At 43.0% G+C, this 25,354-nt stretch overlaps 1 protein-coding gene across 1 annotated transcript in view; it reads left to right on the forward strand.

The window, feature by feature from the left end:
• LOC126212788 (uncharacterized) overlaps positions 1-25,354 on the forward strand; it is a 344,572-nt gene that overhangs the window by 173,863 nt on the left and 145,355 nt on the right. Inside the window, exons 33-36 of the mRNA XM_049940191.1 lie at positions 2,901-2,993; positions 8,790-8,827; positions 16,005-16,349; positions 25,146-25,324. Of these exons, the coding sequence (XP_049796148.1) occupies positions 2,901-2,993; positions 8,790-8,827; positions 16,005-16,349; positions 25,146-25,324 (655 nt within the window). The remainder of the gene's footprint in view (positions 1-2,900; positions 2,994-8,789; positions 8,828-16,004; positions 16,350-25,145; positions 25,325-25,354) is intronic.

The following is a 25,354-nucleotide window of genomic DNA, read 5'->3' on the forward strand; positions in this document are numbered from 1 at the left end:
TTCAAAGGCTGTTTGCAGCTAGATCTTGCCCACTAACTGCACAGATTTTGCTTCCAAAGGTGGACACTCATGAAACAGTTATGTTAAATTCATTAATGATTAGTTGCACAGAGAAAATCTTGAACGTTTTTGGGGACATTAGTGGATGGATTCAAAAGTGATTAATACATTGAAAGGAGAGCTCCAAAGTACTCGGTTTTCTCCCAGACAAAATACTGTTTTATAAATGTTTTGTAAGTAAAAAATGCATTTACTTGCTGCACTGTATTTCATTCTCCCAGACGCCTTTTGCCTTTTTTAACTTTAAGGCAGTATCAGTGGGATCTATAATGACACAGTTATGATACACTTTTGTTCTTAGATGTAGATTATAAAACTGTTCGCTTCTCACTATCTATTTTTATTCTTTTATTTACTCGTACGGCATATACAAAGGCAATCATTCTTACATTAATTACAATATATTTATACAACTATGGAAACAATACTCTCTACAGATGCTCTTATAATAGTATACAACACTGCAAATACGTTCGAGCCACTTTAACGCCGAGTCACTGAGTCTGTGTAAGTCTTTCAAATCACCATCATATCCGTACACTTCACACACGAGTAAATGGTCCATTGTTTGGATGTCACCACACCCACGTTAAGAGCTGTCTGACAGGCCCCATTTCTTCATTAGTTGCTTGCCTCTGCTGACACCTGTTCTTAGGCGGTCCAAAGTTATCCACAGTTTCCTCGGAAGGTCGAGTCCTTCAATCTTCTCGTTGGGGTCGTCCACCAAATTGCAGTTTTTGTGTGCACTTGCAGCCCATAGTTCCTTCCAGGTTGTTTTTGAGTTGAAGCTCTTCACCGATTTTCCAGACAGCTGTCCCGGATTTAAGCCCGTTTATAGCCGTTAGATCGCTGTGGATAGGGAGGTCTGGGTTGTTTAGGATTTTTTGTTACATTCTTAGGGCTAGCTGTGATTGCCTGATTTCAGGGGGCTTTATGTCGGCTAGGACAGGGAGCCAGTCTCAGGGGGTGGCCCCGATGTTCCCGAGATTATTCGCATTGACTCCCTCAGCTGGGCGTCCACTTCAGCTACGTGTGCACTTCTCTCCCGGACTGGTGAGCAGTATTCACAAACACTGTAGACAAGAGCTAGTGCTGATGTCCTCAAAGTGCTCGCCCCACATCTCCGTCTCATTCCGGCCAGTTTCGAAAGGATAGCGTTGCAGCCTTTTTGTTTTGTGTCTTCTAGGTGTGTGTTGTATGTTAAGAGTGCGATCTGGTTTCACACCCAAGTGTTTAGGCTTACTCTCGTGTCTCATCTGCTGTCCATTCGTAGAAAGCTGTAATTTTCTGTGTGCTTCTGTGTTGTTAAGGTGCATTATTGTGCCAGTTGTTTTGTTGGGGTTTGGGTGTAGGTGCCAATTGGTGTAATATGTGTTCAGGACTTCCAGGTCTGCATCCTTTGTTTTGTCGAGATCTCAGAAATTTTTTACTTTGATACGCGATGGCCAGGTTGTCAGAGTATGCAAATTTGCGTGATTTGGTTCCCGGTATGGCAGCTGTATACAGGTTGAAGGGAACGGGTGCTAGTGCCGAGCCCTGTGGCAGACCGTTATTCAGAACCACGCTCTTGCTGTTCGTGCCTTGAAGTGAGACTTTGATTTTCCTGCCTGTTAACATATTCTTGAGTAGTGTATAGGTCTGTTTACATTTTACGATTCTAGTTAGTTGGAACAATAGCCCTTCGATCCGCACTGTATCGTAAGCTGATGGAAGATCTGTGAGAACCAATCCAGTTTCCATCTTGTTTTGGAAACCTTTCTCTGTGTAGGTTGTAAGGGACAGCAGTTGATCGCAACAATTTCTGCTCGCTTGAAAACCAGCTCGGTATGTTGGAAGGTTGGCGCCTATGTACGGAGTCAGTAATAGTCTCTCGAATAATTTTTATCTCTGTAAATAAGTGATTATTTACAATTCTTCAAATTTTTTAGTTGGCATCAGCGTTTCCTCTCATTTGGTCACATGGAGGTCGAACTACTGCTCTATTTACAAAACATAAGCACGTTTTTGTATTTCGAACATTTTTCTTTTTATAAAATATTTTAACAATCAAACAGAGTTTGAAATATTTGTGAAGAGCTAAAAATCCTTGTGGATGTTGAATAAAGATCACCAGGTTTTGAAAGCAGTAGTCTGCCAGTTACGCCACGTCTTCTAAAATCACAAAAGGCATTAAAATTTGTATTTGCAACTTGTTTTCCTCTGCATGTTCCAGGTTAATCTCAAATAGCTTTCATTTCCAAATGACTAATAGGCAGGTACACAGATATGTGTTGAGTAGGACATCTGTGCAGGTTTATGTGTGCGTCCTGGACTTTTGCACTTGTCCGTATTGTGGCACTTTTAACTACTGGCATCTGTTTCTAAAAACTTATTTTTCCATAGTGTGCCAAAATTTTTAAGTTTTCGTTGAAGGACTAGCAAATCTGGCTCTTCAGCTTAAGTAAACATTGTTCCATTGTTGCTTTTTTCCCAGCCAATGACATAGAAAGTGATCTCGCATAATTTTCATTCACATTTTGAGGTAAGTTTCAGAAATTTGATGTTTTTTATGCACGTGAATGATTCACATAATTAAATTTCGTGTAGTGACATAACAAAACACGTTGCACTCTATTTCTCCATTACCCTCTACATTCCACACGAGGATGGCTTAAGAGCACAGAGAGGAACTTGCTGCTCACCAATGGCGATGCAGAATTTTCCCACGGAGAGAAGTTTTAACAGTGCAGGATTCAGGCTATGCATTTTTTTCTCGCCGTTTCTTTAAAATGAAAGCCTAGTGCTGTATGGGGACCTGTGCTTATAGTTTCAATTAACACTAATTGCTGTCCTGTTTGCAGGTTTTTGAAGATCCATTAGCAGTGTCAACGTTCAGCAGGTGTATTAAAGAGGATCCAGACTTACATTTTGAGGTGGATGCAACTGACAATGAAGTAAGTTTTAACATATATATATATATATCACAATTCCAATATAATAGTAGTTGTGAGAGGTAATATTTTCTGTGCGCATAGTATTTGATAAAGTACACATCCCTCCGAGGTAGTTGCGTGTGTCAAGTGTTCCGTATAACTCGGACAGTGTCGGTGGTGAACAGGTTCGGAAAACTCGGACTGATGGGATTCACTAGTGCTCTGTAACTGTAAGCTTTGGCTGTGCTTTAGTAACAACTCTACTGAGCTATCAAACATTGGGTTTCACAGCAGTAGGAATATTTTTCTTAAGCTCTAAACTGGTTCAGTCTTGTACGTGCAACTTGAACATTGTCATTCACTGGTTGCTTGTTGAAACAAACAGTGGTTTTTTGGGCAAGCTCTGTGGCACCTGCCACACCCCAGCTGTATTAAACTCGATCAGTTAACCGAGGCAGAGCACGAGTCAATTTGTATTTCCTTAATAGGTCATTAGTACAAGATAATTGTGAGTCAATAAATCCTTAAGATTTCTTATCGGACGAAGACGTTGTTTGTGAGCATCCAGTCTAACACGGTCACGACATCCTTGTAGAGTTCTGTCACGGGCTGACCGTATCGCATCAGAGGCAGCCGTATCATATACCGGCTTGTAACACCTCCGTTTTTATCCCGACCTGATCTGATCGAATAGCAGCCCAATATTCATTATTAACATGACCGTGAAGCTAATGGGGCTGGTAATCGGAATTGACTGCTACGGAAGTTGTTACGTTCCAGTTCGTCCTGTTCAATACTACAATATTCAATGTATAGTAATAAGGAACACCAACACAGTTTTACTAATTACGAACTTATATTCTTCTCAAAACACAAAAAGGAGACAGCCACTGCCTTCGTCATACATATCTAATTACGGCTAATCTCAGCACAGGCTTTCTTCATTTGCCATTATCGTCACACGCTAATCCATCACTGCATTCAACAGTGCAATTCAAGGTTAGGCCGGCGCGGTAGGCGCGAAACTAAATATCGGCACTAGTAAAGTCGCTGATCACTTTTATAAAGATACTTCATCACTTTCCCGGTATTTATTTATTTATTATTTAGGGGTCTAAACACGGCGATGGTGACACCCTTCTCGGCTAAAAAAACCCTGTATTCCAATAATGCCTCCCCACCCACCCACACACACACACACACACACACACACACACACACACACACACACACACACACCATTCCTGCCAACCACTCTGGTGCATCTCGACACTCGCTCTCGTAACACGTCACAGTCGATTGTTCGCCCTACCTACCTGTTCCGAGTGCAAAGTTATAGTAAGGGTCTACGGACCCCTTACAGGCTGTGCTCAACTTGTGCACAGCATTATATGTCGGGATGACCACCGACCAGCTGCCCACTCCAACGAATAGCCACCGGCCACCGCCGAGCTGTGGCCGAGAGCAGAGTCGGTCACCCAGTGGCGGGACACAGTACCGAGCACCAGGTTTTCTGTACCACACAGATGGGAGTTACCACTGCAACACACCGTAATCCTGTAGGCGCGAGCTCTGCTAGCCCTCGGCATCCACACCCACTTTTTGACAGTTCCCCCTCCTCTGTTCTGTCACTGTCTGAAACCACATCTTCTTATCGTGCAGTACACAAACTCACCAATGCTGGTAACCGTGTGTAGCATTCCTATGCCGTATACCTCCTTCCTCTGTCCGCTGTAGTGGGACTTTGAATTTCGCCGCGCTACACTCGTTCCCTCAGATCAAAATATCCCGTCGCAGCGGTATGAGCGCTCGACGGCAGAGCAAATACCAAAATTGTAACTTTTTTTGTTTTCTATCCGTTTTCGATTGTCTCTTGATAGCCGAAGCTTAAGGCAGACGTGGTCTGATGCTGACGAAAAAAACTTAATAGCTAGTCTTGATCTGATTTTAATGTGTAGACATACTGAGGAAGTTGTTATGAAATTTGGAGGAGGGAAGCAACGTAAAATAAATTACATTTAATATCAAGATGGTCTTGTGTACATTAGAAATTCCTGGACAATGAAACTTATTGCAAGATTTCGGAGCCAACTTTTCACACAGAAATGAAGGAGATTTTTGAAGACCTGGACACCGCACAAAAGAAGACAAGTTAACCTGGTAAAGGATGATTTATCTACGCCACTTACCCCTGTCAGTTACATTTTGTTATTCTCTGTTTCTTTTCAGTATGTTTTGTAGTGGAAATTGGTTTAACTTTTGCTCAAAAACGCCACAAGGACCACCCCAACTATAGCTTTTCTGTAATACGAAGTCCGATTTGCTTTTCATTCTTTCCCTTTTTCACGGTCTCTCTTCTCCATTTAATTTTTTTTATTAACCACTACACCGCAGGCCATCAGCCACCCTTCCCCAACCGTCCTCTCTCTCTCCCTCCCTGCCTTGTTTCTCTTCTCTCCCAGCCCACCCGACACATCCCCTCAGCCAGTGTATCTGCCAAACTGCATTCCTAGCACTGTGTACTGAATCAGCATAACTGCATGTTGTAGCTTTACGTGTGTGTGTGTGTGTGTGTGTGTGTGTGTGTGTGTGTGTGTGTGTGTGTGTGTGTGTGTAGGGGGTGGTCATGTGCACTCGCATCCAAATAATGGTTAAAATGGTTCATCCAAAAGCTAACAATGTTTTTATTATATCCATAGTTTTCTGTATCTGACTTACAACAGAAGTGACTGAAATTTATGTGCTACCTTTCTGTAAGTTTGTTTGGTTTCACCCATATTTGCCACACTATTGTTGTTGCTTTCCTTTGGTCACTCCTGTTATTTATCCATTTTAACGGAATTTGTTAACTGTATTTTAATGACTGAACTTTACAGCAACCAATATGTGATGAAGATGTGCCCTCCTGGGCTGTATGCTCCCGATTAAAACTTTTTCACTATGTTTTTCAAGTCTTTACGTTGCCGGATTTCTGTAATCTGACATATGACACCGTAAGAACACTCTTAACTTCACGCCGATGGTGTCTCGGGGCGAAATGCGATTGGCATCCCCGCACGTAGCAATGTGTAAAGTGTAACTGTCGGAAGTTCATTATTATATGTGAGTCACTTATTGTTCAGTGCTGTATTCAGTAGAACACTGTGTTGCACAGTTCGTGAATTTCGGGATGGAAGAGTTAGAGGAGCAACGCGGCTGCATTAAATTTTGTGTGAAACTCGAGAAAACCTCTACAGGCACACATCAAATGATGCAGGAAGCCTGTGGTGCTGACAACGCTCTTGACAGAAACGTCAATGAAATTGTGGGTGCCAGTCCGAGACTGACTGTCTCAGAAATTGCAGAAGAATGTAACATTTCAGTTGGATCGTGTCACCGAATCCTGACAGAGCATCTGAGAATGCGTGTTGTTGCCGCCAAGTTTGTCCCGCGGCTAATGAGTCGAGACCGGAAAGACCTTCGCCTCGCAGCCTACGAAGAGGTTTTGGGTCGCACGAGTGAGACTTCGCGTCGTCCCTGTTGGTCCGTGATTATTGCACAGAAAACAAAATCGTTGTGTTACCTCATCCTCCCTACTCTCCAGACATTGCCACCGTGGACTTTGTTTATTTTCAAAATTAAGAACCCCATTGAAAGGATGAAAACTTGTAATAGACAAGACAAATGAAAATTTGCAGACAGCACTTCGCATGATGCAGTGAGAGGTGTACCGAGGCTGCTTCTTGAAGTGGAAATGGCTTTGGGAATGGTGAATAAATTGTGTAGGAGAGTATTTTGAAAGAGACTGTGCACAATAAGTTAAAGGTAAGCATAGAAAAATTTAGTGGACAAAGTTCCAGAATTTCTTGAACAGACCTTGTATTATCATGCAGAATGGTATGGAGGCCAAAAATGTTGCCAAATTAATTTAAAACACCAAATGAAGTTACAGTGAAATGAGATATGTATGTATTGAATACAGGGTTTCTACCAGCTGACAAATAATAATTGCCGCTGCTCTTGATAGTAGTAGTAGTGCTAATAATATACAGGGTGTTACAAAAAGGTATGGCCAGACTTTCAGGAAACATTCCTCACAAACAAATAAAGAAAAAATGTTATGTGGACATGTGTCCGGAAACGCTTACTTTCCATGTTAGTTTCGTCAGTTTCCTCGATTCACCGCCAGTTGGCCCAATTGCAGGAAGGTAATGTTGACTTCGGTGCTTGTGTCGACATGCGACTCATTGCTCTACAGTACTAGCATCGAGCGCATCAGTACGTAGCATCAACAGGTTAGTGTTCATCACGAACGTGGTTTTGCAGTCAGTGCAATGTTTACAAATGCGGAGTTGGCAGATGCCCATTTGATGTACGGATTAGCACGGGGCAATAGCAGTGGCGCGGTACATTTGTATCGAGACAGATTTCCAGAACGAAGGTGTCCCACCAGGAAGACGTTCGAAGCAATCGATCGGCGTCTTAGGGAGCACGGAACATTCCAGCCTACGACTCGCGACTGGGGAAGACCTAGAACGACGAGTACACCTGCAACAGACGAGTCAATTCTTCGTGCAGTTGACGATAACCCTAATGTCAGCGTCAGAGAAGTTGCTGCTGTACAAGGTAACGTTGACCACGTCACTGTATGGAGAGTGCTACGGGAGAACCAGTTGTTTCCGTACCGTGTACAGCGTGTGCAGGCACTATCAGCAGCTGATTGGCCTCCACGGGTACACTTCTGCGAATGGCTCATCCGACAATGTGTCAATCCTCATTTCAGTGCAAATGTTCTCTTTACGGATGAGGCTTCATTCCAATGTGATCAAATTGTAAATTTTCACAATCGACACGTGTGGGTTGACGAGAATCCGCACGCAATTGTGCAATCACGTCATCGACACAGATTTTCTGTGAACGTTTGGACAGGCACTGTTGGTGATGTCTCGATTGGGCCCCACGTTCTTCCACCTATGCTCAATGGAGCACGTTATCACGATTTCATACGGGATGCTCTACCTGTGCTGCTAGAACGTGTGCCTTTACAAGTACGACACAACATGTGGTTCATGCGCGATGGAGCTCCTGCACATTTCAGTCAAAGTGTTCGTACGCTTCTCGACAACAGATTCGGTGACTGACGGATTGGTAGAGGCGGACCAATTCCGTGGCCTCCACGCTCTCCTGACCTCAACCCTCTCGATTTTCATTTATGGGGGCATTTGAAAGCTCTCGTCTACGCAACCCCGGTACCAAATGTAGAGACTCTTCGTGCTCGTATTGTGGACGGCTGTGATACGATACGCCATTCTCCAGGGCTGCATCAGCGCATCAGGGATTCCGTGCGACGGAGGGTGGATGCACGTATCCTCGCTAACGGAGGACATTTTGAACATTTCCTGTAACAAAGTGTTTGAAGTCACACTGGTACGTTCTGTTGCTGTGTGTTTCCATTCCATGATAAATGTGATTTGAAGAGAAGTAATAAAATGAGCTCTAACATCGAAAGTAAGTGTTTCCGACCACATGTCCACATAACATATTTTCTTTCTTTGTGTGTGAGGAAAGTTTCCTGAAAGTTTGACCGTACCTTTTTGTAACACCCTGTATAAAGGAAATTGAGAAAAATAGTTACAAAATCAGGTAACCTAAAGTACAAGTGATGTATTATATTGTGAGTAATTTATATAATTTTCACAGAGTATAATGTACAGGCTTTGCTACTTTTGATACATATTGTCAGTAAGTCAGAATTAATTCATTATGTGCAGGTTTTAGTATAATGTCCTTAATGTACTGTAAAATCTCATTATCTGAAACCATCTCTAATTGTTTCAGGAGGAAGCCACAAGAGGACATGCTTCAGATGTTACACGGTAAAGACTTGATTATTTTACTGACACAGTAGTTTTACCGGGCAGTGTTTGGACCTTCATGGTTTCTTCCACATCAATCCTGACTGTCCATTTGAAATTATCACTGATTGTGGTGGCACAGAGAGGTAAATGCTGGGGTGGTTCCTGTGAAAAGAACATGGACAATTTCTGCCCCATCTGTCCCTGCTCCAAACTTTTGCTGCTTCTCTACTGACATTGTTGTTGATGCTGTAGAATGCTAACCTTCCTTCCTTTTGATATTCGCTTTACATACAGGTTTACAGTGTGCATAAAAAATAAATATCCAGTAACTTAAAAGGTTCTAATACCACCAGTAACTTTCCTTGCCGTCTCTGTTATTTCGTATAACCCACTGCTTTTTTCCTCCAGTTCAACATGTTTGAAAGCTTACTTTAAGTCATGCTTTATCTAATCCATCTATGTAGATGTAGATGTATTTTATCACTGCCATTAATTATCTGTCTTATCCCAGTCTTCTTACTACCTTTTCCACTGTCACAGTGTTCAGTAGTTCAGTACTTTTCATTAAACCTGTTCCTGTTTTAGTCTGGTTGTGGTAAATTTCATTTCTGTATGTACCTATTATTAATATTTAAGCACCCATTTAGTGTCATAGTTCTCAGAATCGAAATAACTGTTAGTGCCCACACTATACCCCGATAAAATCAAATTCGTCAGTATTGACCTTCAAGATTACAGTTGTAAAATAATTCTTACACACTTATTTTCATGTAATAACTAAAATCTGCATTTACTCATCAAACATGTCACGTACACAAGGATTATACCGAAGACAGTTGTAACGTGCCGGGCTGTATCCTCACCCGGGGCACCACATGTAACGTGCCGGGACATGTCCTTATTTATTAGTGCCACTTAAAGTTCACGTCACAACCGGATGTACCGGTATTGAAACATTTCCTCACCCAGTAGATAGTGCGCAGTGTTCTCGACCTACCTTGCTTTGTTTATTCAGATTGTCTTCCCGGTAACTGGGTCCGTCTCATCTAAATCACACTGAAATTAAGAAGCCAGGATCCTAGGTTAAGTTTTCCAAAATCAAAAGTCAAGATCGCATTCATTGTTGAACATTTATGACAACCACAGTACAGTTTATTTCTTATCACTTGCACACACAATATTCACGTGACCAGGCCTCTTACACTTAATTGTCACATTAGGTAGGTCAAAAACTTCCAGTCTTTAACAATGTTCACAATTACAATTACCGAAAAATTAACCAAGTTGCGGTACTTTTGCTCCAAGAGAGTCTGACCGAGAACTAACTGAGAACTGCACCAGCTCGGACATTAAATAGACAAGCGCTTGAATATTTGACAATTTTTGTTAATATATTATAGTTTATAATTTCCCAGGGTTAAAATGATCCTTTCTAACTGGTTTCGAAGTTAACTATTGGGTTTTATTATTCAAATAACATGAGTGAGCTATATCAATTTAAATACACGGAACTAACTTTTGCATAACTGATTAGCTCATTACTTTCAGAATAGGTATTAGAATGTACTGAAATAATAGATTTTAATGGGGGAATTTCATTTAAACTATTTCTGAATTCTGTACTATGAGGCTGAAGGCCACAGAATCTGTAGTCGGAATCTGAGTAGTGAAAATGAAAAAAATAAAAGTTCATTGCTTAACTAAGTTAGTGAAGGAGTGTAAAACCAAAACAGGATAGCAGTGGGCAACCCTGCTTCGTTACACAGTGTGTGAACGACTGTAGAATTATACCCACCTCCACGGTTATGCGCAGTGAGAATGGCTCGTGGCAGTCGTTACTGAGAAGTGTCGACATCGACACTAGAGGTACGGTCGTACGGGAGAGGATCGGGAAGACTTCTGGGAGAGGAGGGAGGCGTCCAGTAGCTGCCGTAATCGGGAACGGTAGTTGGCAGGCGGACCCGCGAGGCTCTGCCCGGCCTGTGGCTGCCCGCTTTGCCACAGTTACTGCCACTGCCGGGCAGGGTTCAGCTTTCTGAGGCTGTGTAGTGGCTAAGGTTGACGGTGCTAGGACAGCAACCAGCCACAAATTTACTTTCAGTGCCTTTATTCAAAGGGTACCGTTACCGGTTTCAAATCGTTACGATTCATCCTCAGACGGTTTACAAGCTTTCTTTATGACATGTGGTGTGTTTTTTACAGATTAATTGTCCTAAAATATAAATAATACATAATTACAAACACACCACACACAGAGGGTTGCGTTACAGATTTTCGTTGCATGTGACTTACGTGAAACGTCGGTTTCGCGTGTTTGTTTTCGTAACATTCGTCCGACAGATGTAACTGCATTCCCACTGCATTCTTATTGTTGCACACGTAAATTGTTCTTACTGAACACTTTAGATTTGTCACTGAGAAGATTTCTACTACGCACCACGTTTCAATACATACAAAGAGCTTACAAACATATGAGTATCACAGATGCTATGATATATCGTAACATTTGACGATGATGTCCTGTGTTTGGAAAGGATCGTATATTCATTTACACAACTGTAATGCCTTTTACACTAGTACAGAGACATTGAATGTTTGAATTGATATTGCTAAATTAATTACTGTATAGGTAAAATAGTATATTATTTAATTACATTTAGCATCATGAGAATTATAGTAACATATAAATTTGCTACTTGATCTGCAGATAGGTGTACTAATATTATTTGTTTTGGAGGCTGGATAGTAATTTGTGGAAATTTTTCAAGAAAGCGGTGTTAGCTAACTCTGTTTGTTCGTTAAGAATATAGTCTGGGGTGCTGTTTTTGTGTGTGAGTATTTCTAATTCTTCTAATATATTCATAGTGGCTCCTTTTTCTGCTAGATGCAAAATTTTTTAAGTTGTCCTCAATGTTTTCCACTGAATGGTTTTCTTCAGCAATATGGGCTGCAAATGCTGATTTGTTCAAGTTACCAAGTCTGAGAGCATCAATATGTTCTTTGTATCTAATTTCAAAACTTCTGCCTGTCTGTTCAATGTAGAATTTTGAGCATGTATCACATTCGAGTTCGTATATTCCTGATTTACGGTAGGGACTCTTGGAGGTATTTACATCATGGATTACTTTTTGTTGTAATTTATTATTTGTGGAAAAGCTGATTGTGATATTTTTCTTCTCTTTAAATTTCTGGCTGGTTCCTGTCCTAACACCATCAACATTTGTCTTCAAACAACAGCCACGGTCTCCATAGTGTCCTCGTATGACAAAGTTGTATGTGCAGTGGCTGCTGAGAGGGGCAGTTGGGACTTCAGTTTCACCACTGATGTAGCAAACAGCTGCCCGCCCTCCGTGCAGGAGCTGGATTCTGCGTTATCTGCGACTCGTGTAAAGCCACCTGCTCACGATAGAATCCACTACGGTACGTTACGGCACCTCAGGTCATTTCAAAAATGTCCAAATGACGTTCAGTGTACCCTGCAGGAAGTGGCGTAACACGTCACGACACTTCAGAGTGGCCAGCCTCAGCGTGTTTTACTGTGAGTGGATGTCCGATGCCACATTGCTCCCGAAGACCTGAGGACGTACCGAATCCGTGCCGCACGGAATCACTACCGTATCGAGTTCCAATTTGTAGACCGACACGCTATTAATCGGCTGGTCAGAATGTTTGGTGGGTTCACTGGTGAATCTGGTGGACAGGACACACATTCCTACAGTCTATACGTCACCCCTCAGACATGATATCGGCAAATAATTTTTGTGGATTTGAGCATTGTCCTGTTACAAACTACTTGTTTTAAATTTCCTGTCTAGATCTTCCCACATTAAGTGTATTTACATCCAGTTGCTGCAGAAAATTTGCATTGTAATTGCAGGTCCATCCTTTCTAAGATAGTCAGCAAGAAACGTCCATTTTGCGTTCCAGGAAACACTGTCCGTAACCCTTCATCTGTGTTAATATTCCACAAGCCACCTCACGGTGTGTGTTAACATTTTATTTACTCCCTCCACTGTTCCATTTGCGGATGGTGCACAGAAAGAAAAAATGTCGCTAAACGTCGTTACGAGCTCTAACTTCGGTGATGTTCCCGTCATTGCCATTCTGTGTGATGTGTGTACGAGGTAGTACTGTGATGATCGAATGTACACTTAACAGAGTACCTGTCCCTGACACGCAGCGCCTCTCTTGTACCATTTGGAACTGGAGTTTGTCGGCCAACTCCACGACACTCTTACACTGACTAAACAATTCTGAGACGAAATGTGCTGCTTGTCATCGGAACGTGCCTAGCTCTTCTGTTTACCTAATCTGGTAAGGGTCCCACACTAATGAGAAATACTCGAGAATTGGTCAAACAAGTGTTTTGTAAACCGATGGTTTCATGAATGAACTAAATTTCCTTAACAGTATTACGAGCAATGGGAGCGCGAATTGTCAGTCATTAAGATGAATGCCTCGCCAGTATGCTACGGATATGGTTCCACAATCAGTCAGAGGGTGGCATTCACGTATTATAAAGCCGTTAAGGCGCCTTCCGTGATCACCAGTGGCGTACGTCGGCCCCACATAACGCCACCCTATAACAGCAGGGAGCCTCCACCTTGCTGCATTCGTTGGACAGTGTGTCTGAGGCGTTCAGCCTGACCGAGTTGCCTCCAAACACGTCTCTGACAATTGTCTGGTTGAAGGCATACGCGACACTCATCGGTGAAGAGAACGTGGTGCCAATCCTGAGCGGTCCATTCGGCATCTTGTTGGGCCCAACCGTACCCTGCTGCATAGTATCACGGTTGCAAAGATCGACTTCGATATTGGATGTTGGAAGTGAAGTTGCGCATCGTGCAGCCTATTGCGTACAGTTTGAGTCGTAACACGGCGTCCTGTGGCTGCACGAAAAGCATTATTCAACACGGTGCCTTTGCTGTCAGGGTTCCTCCGAGCCATAATCCGTAGGTAGCGGTCATCCACTGCAGTAGTAGCCCTCGGGCGGCCTGAGCGAGGCATGTTACCGACAGTTCCTGTCTCTCTGTATCTCCTCCGTGTCCGAACAACATCACTTTGGTTCACTCCGAGACGCCTGGACACTTCCCTTGTTGAGAGCCCTTCCTGGGACAAAGTAACAATGCGGACGCTATCGAACGGCGGTTCTGACCGTCTAGGCACGGTTGAACTACAGACAACACGAGCCGTGTACCTCCTTCCTGGTGGAATGACTGGAACTGATCGGCTGTCGGACCCCCTCCGCCTAATAGGTGCTGCTCTTGCACGGTCATTTACATCTTTTGGCGGGTTTAGTGACATCTCCGAACAGTCAAAGGGACTGTGTCTGTGATATAATATCCACAGTCAACGTCTACCTGCAGTTCTGGGAAACGGTGTGATGCAAAACTTTTTTGATGTGTGTATTAGAATCAGTGTTTAAAAGAGCTGTGGAAGATTTGCAATCAAATAAGGCGGAAAATATAGATCACATTCTTTCAAAGTTCCTGGAATCATTGGGTGAATTGCCAATGACTGGTGCAGTTGGTGTGTAGAATCTATGAGCGAGGAGACATACTGTCAGACTTTTAAAAAAAAAAAGTCCGCTCGATCGCGAAGATAGCGAGGACTATTTCACGTGCACCCAAGTTTCTGATGAGAATAAGATCCAGAAGAATGGAAAAGAAAACTGAGGAGCTGCTAGACGACAATCAGTTTAGCTGTTGGATATTTTGAGGCACCTGAGCAGCAGTACTGATGTTGCGCTTGATAATAGAAGCGAGACTTACGGCAAATCAAGGGAAAAAATGGTTGTAAGTGTAAAACATTGGAAAATATTCAAAATCCTGAGAGAAATAGATTTAAGATAGGGAATACGTACGTGAACCAGAAGGGAAAAATAACATTGGAATATTGAGAATGAAATGGTTGAATTCGAAAGTGTGGAAGACGGGGATGCAGTCTTCCTTTTTTACTGTTCACTGTCTGTATTGAAGAAAAATGATGAAATGAAAGAAAGGTTCACCAACGGAATTAAACTTAAAGGTGAAAGGACATTGCTGATAAGATTCACATACGACATAGCTATCATCAGTGAAAGAGAAGAATAATTGCAGCACTTGTCGATGACAGTAACAGTCTGACGAGTAAAGAATACGGATCGAGTGTACGACCAGACAGTCGTCGGGCCGTAACTTCGATTCCTCCGGGAGACGGCTCATTAGAATTAAGACCTATGAATTACTAGTTCACTTTATTATGTGAATGCGTGAAAAGATTTAATTAACTTGATACAATTCTTTGCCACAGTAGTTACAGCTGGCATTGACCATTAAACATCACTCTTTCTTCTTCTTCTCACTTCTCTCGAAGTGCAGTGTTGGACATTCACAAAAGTACGTATCTGTCTGAGACCCGGACGACACTTCGGTCCCACTTGACGGTGTCGACTGCACCGGCTCGGGTCGCGAACTGGGCAGAGCGTTTCGAAGCTAGGCTTCTGCGAGAGCGTCGCCTCGCTGAGAGGGAGGGTGCGTCTCCTGCGTCCACTCCCGTTCGTCTCTGCGGACCGTGGCGAGACGTCGCTGATGTCGGCGGTAACGACGCGCGCTGCCGACTTCGGGCGACGCCTCGTCGAGAGTAGACTGAAGAAAGGTGCGAGTAATGAGGAACTGCAGAAATGAGAATAGCGACAAACTTGACGTCGGGACTGGAGTCCACGAAGCAGACGGAGCTGAGCAGTTCCGTGAAAGAAGCGATATGTAAAATGCAGATTAGTACGCCAGAGAGAATGTTTCTGGCCGGAAGTAGCGTACTAATATCAAAAATAGGCCTTAGTGTGAGGAAGGAATGGGCAGTGCCCGGGCACCGTCGCCTGCCGGTCTCTGTGGAGCACACCCTCCCCTTAATGTGAGCTGCCTTCTGATTTTGTCCAGATATGTAGCCCGTGGTCTGTGAACTGTCAGGTAATGTGTTGCACTGCTTAATGGATGAATAAAAGTTCATTTGTATTATTTTCCTGATATTATGTAAAACTCCATATATTGTTCTCTCTTTAGTGATGTTTCAGATTAATTTTGCATCTTGTATTACTTATTTGTTTTGGCCTCAGTTTCGAGTATCCTTTATAAATTAGATCGAATGTCTTTCTATAAACAGCACAGAGCTCTTCAAATGTTTAACCGTTAACACCGTATCTGTCCTACCGAAACAGTGCCGCTACCCTGACGTCGGTGAACGACGTCGGCGGCACCGGTCCGGCCGCCCCCGACACGTCCCTCCGCAGTAACGCCCACGGCGAGGACGACGTCCCACTGCGGGACGTGACGGTGTCGACGGACGGTGCCGGTACTCCGACTTTCACGTCCTCTGGCACCGCTAGCGGTAGTGACGGTGGCGCCGACACCTGTGTGGGGAGAAGAGCCGGGCGCAGTGCTGCCGGTGGGGTGCACGGGGAATGCCGCCTCCGTGACGCCGGCTGTGTCGGTGCAGCCGACAGTAACCTGCAGTTCTCCTACAAGGATACCATTGCCGCTGCCATAGCGCAGTCACCGCACAGGTCGGTACCGCTGCTGTTTCTCATTCAAATACTCTGCACCGGGGCTCCTTTCTCAGTCGGCCGGATAACTGACAAAGTGACGAGTGTGGGATACATCTTCATTCTGTGCAGTACTTTAAAGCCAAACCGAAAGCTCTGCGAAAAAAGACAAAAATACAAAGTTCGACATTCCTCGGTAATCGTGGGTGTGCGATAGGTAATGCGTAAATGAGAAAGACAGCCGACATATTTATTAATTTATTTATTTATCAAAAATGTTATCAAAGAAAGTGACGTTAGCAGAAGATAGGTACATCAGACCTAGCATGTGCGTAGGCTAATCTCGCAAACTAAGCAGCTAACAACTGTGGCTATAGTTGTGTAACTGGCATTTGGCTTCCATATATTGTTTAGTTTGGTATTACTTGAGGCAGTCGGTTTCAAATTTACATTATCCAATGTCTTTTGAACTGCTGACTTTAGATACTTATTTCTGAAAACGGTTGCTCACAGATGTAAGTTGTTCAAACACTGATTTAATACCAGTGGCGGATTTCTTCAGTTTCGGAAATTCAGCACCACACAAGCAGCAGCAAAACTCAACAAATTTTTCCTCTCTGTGCTTCTCTGCTAACAATGCACCTTTCTTCCTCTTCTTCTTCTTCTTCTTCTCTCTCTTTTTTCATATCGGTGAGCTCTGACTAGATGAACTGCCACATCATCAAGTTTACAATCAAACGGAGTCTGGAATAGTAGAATATCTGTCTGAATGTTGTCAAGATCTGCCAAAAATAATGCTTCTTCTAGTCACAAATAGGGTGTCCCCCCCCCCCCTCCGGAAAATATAGGTTGACATCTTCAGGGCTTGTAACACAAATGAAAATGAAAAAGTTTTCTCCTTCTCATTGTGCTTCAAACAATGACAGCTTACCCGAAAATATTTTAAAAATTCTGTAGAAATCACAGTCGAGGTTATCCTATTCCTGAATTTTCGAGTTCTGTTCATTCGTTCGGAATGTGATGTCGACCAAAAATTATGACTTTGAGAACTGGGCAGGATCTGATAGCTGTGGATCAGCTCTCGTTTTCAGTAAGAAAAACATTTACTTCGTTTTGGAGCTCGTAAAACTGAAATGGGACTTCACCGCAGCTGAGCCACCTCACTGCTGTTCCGTGAAGTAAGTTGCAGAATTCGGTACGTGTTCCATTAAGAGAAGCCCGGACGGCGATCGAGCGCGTGCTACCGAATGAATTTTGTACGAGATACAGAGGGATTTGACAGTCTGTACACGAAGTGACCCGAGAACACGTTCGTAGATTTTCTTGTACGAACATTTTCCAGTCTGTATGTCAGATGTCAGCAAAGGACGAGATTTAGAGATAGAATTCTTAACTTGCCGAAGTAGGAACAGAGCTTCTCGCGGTGGGTGGCCACCTTGTCACTTAAAAAATTCCGAAGGTAGTCAGAGTGATTCACCGTACACGGATTCAGCTGCAGCAGCTCCAATGTCAGGCTTAACGGCTGCACACAGTCCTAGTAACACCGGCAGTAAGGCAGATGTGTCTCGTCTTTATGCAGCAAATTCGAGTACCATTAGTGGGCCAGATGAACTGACGTCACGGGACGGATCTGGCCCTCGGGCTGTAGTTTGGAGACCCCCGCTGTACACCATAGTTTAGCACTGCCTATGGCAGGTTACATATACGGTACACGTAAGTTGGTGTCGTTTTGGTCATTAACTGTAAGTTTGAGTGACATATTCCCCTACTTGTCGTACTTGCAGCGAAATTGGCATAAGTGCTCAACCTAACATTATCTACAACTACGTTTTTTTTTTCACCGGTCTTCTGACTGGTTCAGTGCAATCCCTGACCCCTAAGACTTCTTCTCCTACGTCGCTCTCTTCGTCTCAGAGGAGCACCTTAGACCAAAGTCCTCATTATTTGTTTGAAATATTCCAATCTCTGTCTTCGCCTACAGCTCCCTCTGGCACCGTGCGAGTTATTCCCTGTTGTCTTAACACGTGTCCTATCACCCTGTCCCTTTATCTTTTCAATGTTTGCATTGTATTTCTGTGCTGCAGAAGAGCTCACCATTTCTCATCCTATCGGTCCGGTGTGTGTGCCAAATGCCGCGGCCGCGAGACGCGCAGTCGGTCGGGGAAGTGTGGGGAGAGTGACAGTGGTAGGGCGTCGCTCTGAGCGCTCTAGGGAAAGAGCCGAGTGCTGCAGGGGAAAGTGCCGTTCTAAACTGGTGCCTGTGCTCACATTTTTTGTAAATATTAAGCGGGGCCCTCCACACCCACACTTGCGTGGTGACCGTTCGGAAAGAGCTGCTATCACCTCTGCTTTCACCGAGCGAGGTGGCGCAGTGGTCAGCACGGTGGACTCGCATTCGGGACGACGAAAGTTCAATCCTGCGTCCGGCCATCCTGATTTAGGTTTTCCGTGATTTCCCTAAATCTCTCCAGTCAAATGCCGGGATGGTTCCTCTGAAAGGGCACGGCTGACTTCCTTCCCTAATCCGATGAGACCGATGACCTCACTGTTTGGTCTCTTCCCCCAAACAACCCAACCCAACCTCTGCTTTCGTTAATATCTAAAAAGAATTCCACCGAAAATGCGGAGGTTTATTTTCATCTGCCTTGTTAACCATTTGTGACTTTCGGAGAAGGATCGTGAGTGGTGAATTTTAAGTACAACCTACACACTTCTCTGGTTGCCGTGTCAAACTTTGCTTCTTCAACGTAGCAGAGTTTGCAGTGTCTCACCTCACTAACAAGCTGTGCAGCCACAGCTGCGAGAGAATTCTGAAACGGTGATTTATTAAGTTTATTAATTGAGGGACTGAGGAAAAGTAAAGTCAGTAGCTTACCAAGAAGCACATCCTCGGTACAAAAAAATGTGTAATGACTTCACTTACATTGTTCCAAAATCTGTAGCATTTCCCATTTCACCAGCTGTCGATGGCCCTCAATCATTACATTCTTTTGCCAAAAAGTCTGTAGTTATTGGAATAACATTGTAGATAAAGAAGTTTCTCGTAATAAGGATGTTGTAAAATGCTCTCCTCTTTGCGTGCTAACATTTGCCAGAATTTCTTTTCAGTATCTGAAACCGTTTATGAAATATGAGGAATGTTGCGCATATTTCACTCTGGCTTTATTGCCGACTTGGCACAATAGCAAATGAGCACCCTACATCAGATCTGTTTTCTCCAGATTGATGACAGAGAAATACCTCTACCCAAGTTTAAAGAAAAATTCAATATGTTAGCTAAATTTCATCCGCAACAACATATTGTGTTATATGCACCAAACACAAAATCGTAGCGACATCTGTTTTTCGTTGTACACTTTCCTGAATTTTGTGCAGTGTCTTACTTTCACATAAGTATCACACTGACTGTGACCATTAATGAAATGATGTAACAAAAAAAACCATCAATTATTGACGAAGTTATTTCATCGGATATATAAAAAAATCTACTCACCGAGTAGCGGCGGAACGCACACGTAAAAAAGGCTGTTGTGATTGGCAAGTTTTAGGAGCCAGTGGTTCCCTCTTCCGGCAGAAGGGTTGAAGGGGAAGGAAGAAGGGTGAAGGAAAAGGAATGGGGAGGCGTCTAGGAAAAGGGATGGATTTTGGGAAAGTCACCCGGAACCGTGGGTCAGGGGACACTTAACGTATAGGATGGGAAGGACAGACTGGCTCAGAAAGCTTGCCAATCACAACAGCCTTTTCTGTGTGTGTTCTGCTGCCATTAATGAAATGATGAGCACATCGTAATGAACTTGATGTATAAAGCTATAAGTAAAGCTAAAATGAAATTTCATAAAAGCCCAAGTTGGAAAACACTTATCAGCTTTCCGTATTGAACAAACAAGTGAACTCTCCCAGCACTTTGGATGAAAATTGGTGACTATGCTTCGGCCACTGTATCCTGCGTGCCTAACTTTCAAAATCTTTCTATAGCTCCACATCTCAAATGCATTCATTCTCTTCTTCTATTCTAGTTTCCCCGCATCTGTGATTCACTTCCGTGCATACTGAGCTCCAAATTACATTCTCAGAAATTTCTACCTCGGATTAAAGTGTACGGTAGATACTACCAGACTTCTTTTGTACAGGAACGCCCTCTTTGCCTGTACTAGCCTGTTTCATGTGTTTTTGTTTCCGAGAAAGCAGGATTCGTTTACTTTGTCTGTTTTGTGGCCCCCAACTTTGATATTACATTTATAACTATTTTCGCATCTGCCGCTGATCATTACTTTGTGTGTGCCTTACATTCTCATATTCCTGCCTACCCGTGAGATTCTTTCCATCCACCATCGCATCGACTGGAGTTTTTGCCAGTGACTCGTGTCATAATGTGTACCAAACTGTTCCACTGCTCCATTTCTTTCTGTTCGTTATTAGGCATTTTTTCTCATTGCCTTGCTACAGGACGTCATAATTCTTTACTTGATCAGTGATATGATCTGAAGCATTCCCATATTATTCATCTTTCACATCTGTATAGAGTGGTTTTCTAAACTTAGCAGTTTATTAATCCTTTTGTTCTACCTGTTAGCAGCTGTTTCCTGTTGTAAGAAAACCCTTTATGTAATTCTGAGCAGAGAGTGCCATCTTCGCACTGATTGTGTTAATATTTCTTTTCCCTTAATGTACATGTATGGAATTACTATCCCTTCTGATGTTTCTTTATGATTGTTTGCAAATGTCTTTGCTACCAGTGATTTCCAAAATTTGTAAAAGCAATATCCAGATGAGTAGTGGAACATCTCAGTAGACGTGTTTTGTCAGAATAGCAAGAAACGAGCATGCACCAAAAATATCTTTTCATTCTGTTACACGTGAGGTACCAGCAACGCTTTCACGGTAGGTCGAGGAGAGTACGAGGCACGTTCAGTAAGCAAGTGTACTTAGCCTCTGGTGCTCATAGGGATTTTTTTGACAAAGTTGGTAGCACTGCATGTAAGGCCAATGTGTTGACAGTGTAACACACTCTCGTTTGTCTGTTTCCTAAAAACTCGTGCTGCAGTGCCATGTTGGAATGAGCCTGTCAGTTGTGAATTCCACCAGCTGTGGGGTGAGGAGTGTAATCTGATGTCTCCTAGCAAAGATAAAGGCAGTGTGCCACGTATTTAACGAAATCAGAATAGTTTACAGTGACAGTGTGATGAATTATAGTAACGTGTACAGATGATGATGTGAGTTTAAAGCTGGCACAATGAATTTTTACGATCAACAAAATGTGACCATTTCTCAATTCAGACTAATGAGGTGGTGAATGAGATCGAAGATGTAATTGTGGCAACAGTTCACTGAGTTTGGATGAGATGAAAACAACATTTTCAGAATCTCTAGATCTCTTTTGTATGAAACCGTCACTAACATACGTGATCTTCAAAAGTTGTATGTAATAGGGCTACCAAAACAGCTCACATATCAACACACAGTCAGGTGAATCAGGAATTTCTGAAGCACTTTCAATTGGCAGGTGATCAATTTCTCGACTCTGTTGTGACTGGTGGTGAAAGGTCGGTGGCCGGCCTCAAACCTGGGATGGAAAGACATTCATTGCTGTGGCAACATCCCTCCTAACCACCAGCAAAAAAAAAAAAAAAAAAAAAAAAAAAAAAAAGGCCATTGTTTTAGAAGAAACATCAGCTCTGTCTTTTGGCAATTTATTGGGATTTTTCTCTTTGAAATTTTTCCCCAGGAAGAAACAGCGGTGTATGGAAACCCCTAAAGAAATGACAGAGGATGATCAGAACAAAACAAGGAGGTGAATGATAGTAAAGGAAATTAGTTTGTTGTATGACAGTGTACATCCTCATGGAGCCAGTGCCACAAAGCAACCTTGGACAATCAACCACCTTGCTCAAAGTCGTGATATGACACCTTCAGATGTTCATCTTTGCTCCTCCCTGAAGTTGTTTATGGGTGGAAAAAGAATTTATACCAATGATAATGTTGAAACTGCTATCAAGCAATGGGCCGAGGAAAGGGCGGGAGGCTTTTTCGATGAAGGTTTCAGTGAGCTCATCCCTCGGCTTGAAAAGTGCGTTGAGACGAGGGTGACTACATTTGAAGACAGTGCTTGATGCCGACCACTAAATTTGTAAATCTTCAAAAATTTATGGTCTTTTCCATTTTTAAAGAATTGGGTATACTGAATTTCTGGAAAAGCCTCGTATCATCCTTAATTTAACAAAATCAGTTGATTGTATGGCCTGTATAATACTTGCACAAATTGAAATATGGGATTTGAGGAAAAGGTACGACAATGGTTCACTTCGTATCCGAGTTGTGGGAAGTGAGAAGTTCTCCTCCAGAGTCGACAGCTGGGGAAGAGGTTCGAATCTGGCGGGGGTCGTGTAAAGTGAGGATTGCTACAGGGCTCTGTTCTGGATCTGTTGCGTTTCTTAGTGTATAGCGAAGATCTGCCGCTAAATGTGACACGTAACTCAAATTTTTTTATCTTTGCAGATGACACGAGCTGTGAAATGTAAATGATGTGGTTGATAGAATAGTTATTATCATCAGCAGGTATCTTTTAGACAAAAGATTAAAGCTTAGTTATTATGAAATACAGCACACACAGTTTCTGACATAAGAGCGAGAGTTTAGTGTCCTGAGCTGATCAGGCAGTTGGTGAAATGACTAATTTAGTATTTCAGGACTTAGGGTAGTAGACGGAAGGCTTTGCCGGAAGAAAGATGTGGCGGATCTCTTTGCACTCACAGAGTTTATTTCCAGCCTGGGAAATGTACAGATCCACATTGCATAGGCTGTCGTCGAGGTGTCTCAGAATCTTAACACTGCCATCACTGAACATGTATACTCCGTCATGGGGTTTGTTTGTTGACAGTGTCAGCCCATACAGAAGGAACTGCAACATTCATTCAGTGATCACTAGACAGAAAGAATTATTTGCTCTCGGGTAATATTTCTGTAAGCGACATACAGAGAAGTGTGTGCTGTTCGGCAGTGCTAATTTTCAACAGGCTTCCAGCAGGACTGAAAATTTCAGACGATGAACCCCAAGTGTTGATGCTGATGCTGTGGTATATCAAGAGGTTTTAACAATGGAAAATTGTACTGAAATGCAGGAAGATCTGCAGCAAACTGACGCATGGTGCAGGGAATGGCAATTGAATCTCAATGTAGACAAGTGTAATGTGCTGCGAATACATAGAAATAAAGATCCCTTATCATTTAGCTACAATATAGCAGGTCAGCAACTGAAAGCAATGAATTCCATAAATTATCTAGGAGTACACATTAGGAGTGATTTAAAATGGAATGATCATATAAAGTTGATGCCAGACTGAGATTCATTGGAAGAATCCTAAGGAAATGCAATCCGAAAACAAAGGAAGTAGGTTACAGTACACTTGTTCGCCCACTGCTCGAATACTGCTCACCAGTGTGGGATCCATACCAGATAGGGTTGATAGAAGAGATAGAGAAGATCCAATGGAGAGCAGCGCGCTTCGTTACAGGATCATTTAGTAATCGCGAAAGCGTTACGGAGATGATAGATAAACTCCAGTGGAAGACTCTGCAGGAGAGACGCTCAGTAGCTCGGTACGGGCTTTTGTCGAAGTTTCGAGAACATACCTTCACCGAGGAGTCGAGCAGTATATTGCTCCCTCCTACATATATCTCGAGAAGAGACCGTGAGGATAAAATCGGAGAGATTAGAGCCCACACAGAGGCATACCAACAATCCTTCTTTCGATGAACAGTACGAGACTGGAATAGAAGGGAGAACCGATAGAGGTACTCGAGGTACCCTCTGCCACACACCTTCAGGTGGCTTGCAGAGTATGGATGTAGATGTAGCTGTTAAAAGCCAGCTTGCAATGTTTCCCTGTCAGACAATGCTTAGAGTCTGTACAGAATTTCTCTGTAGTACTTGATATTCTTTTTGTGATTTATATTGTTTATTTCTACACTCTCTCACAGATTTTCTTTGCGTTTCATTAATTTTACAATTCTTTTGTTTATAAATATTCTAACCAACATTCTGTAAACTTTTTTGCAGTGTCATGACTCATCAGTCCTTTAGATTGGTGTGGAGCTGCCCACTTCTAGATCTTCAGTGCCAACCTCTTAATTTCAGAATAGTACTTGCACTGAACATTCTGAGAAATTTGTCGGTTGTATTCCAATTTTGGTCTTTTTCTTACACTTCTTACCCTCTCTGCAATTCCTATGTGTACCCTGATGTCTCAATACACAGCCTATCATCCTCACCCTTCTTCTCGTCCGACCTTTCCGTACGTTTCTTTATTCACCGATTCTGCAGAAAACCCCTCCCCATTTTCTATCTCGAGTGTGTCGTAATTTTCAACATCCTTTTATTTTACCACATCAGAAAGGCTTTGATTCTATTCTTTTATGGTTTCCTCACTGTCTGTGACTCACTGCCATAAATGCAGTGCTCCAAATGTACATACTCAGTTTTCAGCCCCTCCCACTTTAGGTGCTAAGTGATTTCTGCTTTTTTTTCCCAGCAAGTGTTACTTTGCTTCCAAGGTGGCAGAATGTCATAAAGTCGTGGTTCCTAGTATTATAACTAAATAGAATCAGACAATACAATATTGACAACAGCACTTCTTATCAACTTAAAAGCAGGGGAATCTGTGAAAGTACTGTCTATTTCTCCTATTGTACAATGTCACTAGGTGTATGAGGCTCTTTTGGGCATACCCAGTATATGTGCCGAAATGTGCCTCCTGCCCCTAACTCGAGTTATCCTTTGGACGATCCAGATTGTGACACGTGCTTTTGTTTGTCCGGCAGGAGATTGACGGTGCCGGAAATCTACGCCTACATCACGAGTCACTTCCCCAACTTCAGAGGCAAGAAGAAGATCTGGCGGAACTCGGTACGCTGGTGCCTGTGGTATCACAAGTGCTTCGTCAAAGTGCCACAGGAGGGTGGCGACGACGATGCCAAATGCTGCAACTACTGGACACTCGGTGAGTCCCTCGGTCGGTGACGGAGCGTCC

Source organism: Schistocerca nitens, chromosome 11 (assembly GCF_023898315.1).
Source record: "Schistocerca nitens isolate TAMUIC-IGC-003100 chromosome 11, iqSchNite1.1, whole genome shotgun sequence".
Lineage (NCBI taxonomy): Eukaryota > Metazoa > Arthropoda > Insecta > Orthoptera > Acrididae > Schistocerca > Schistocerca nitens.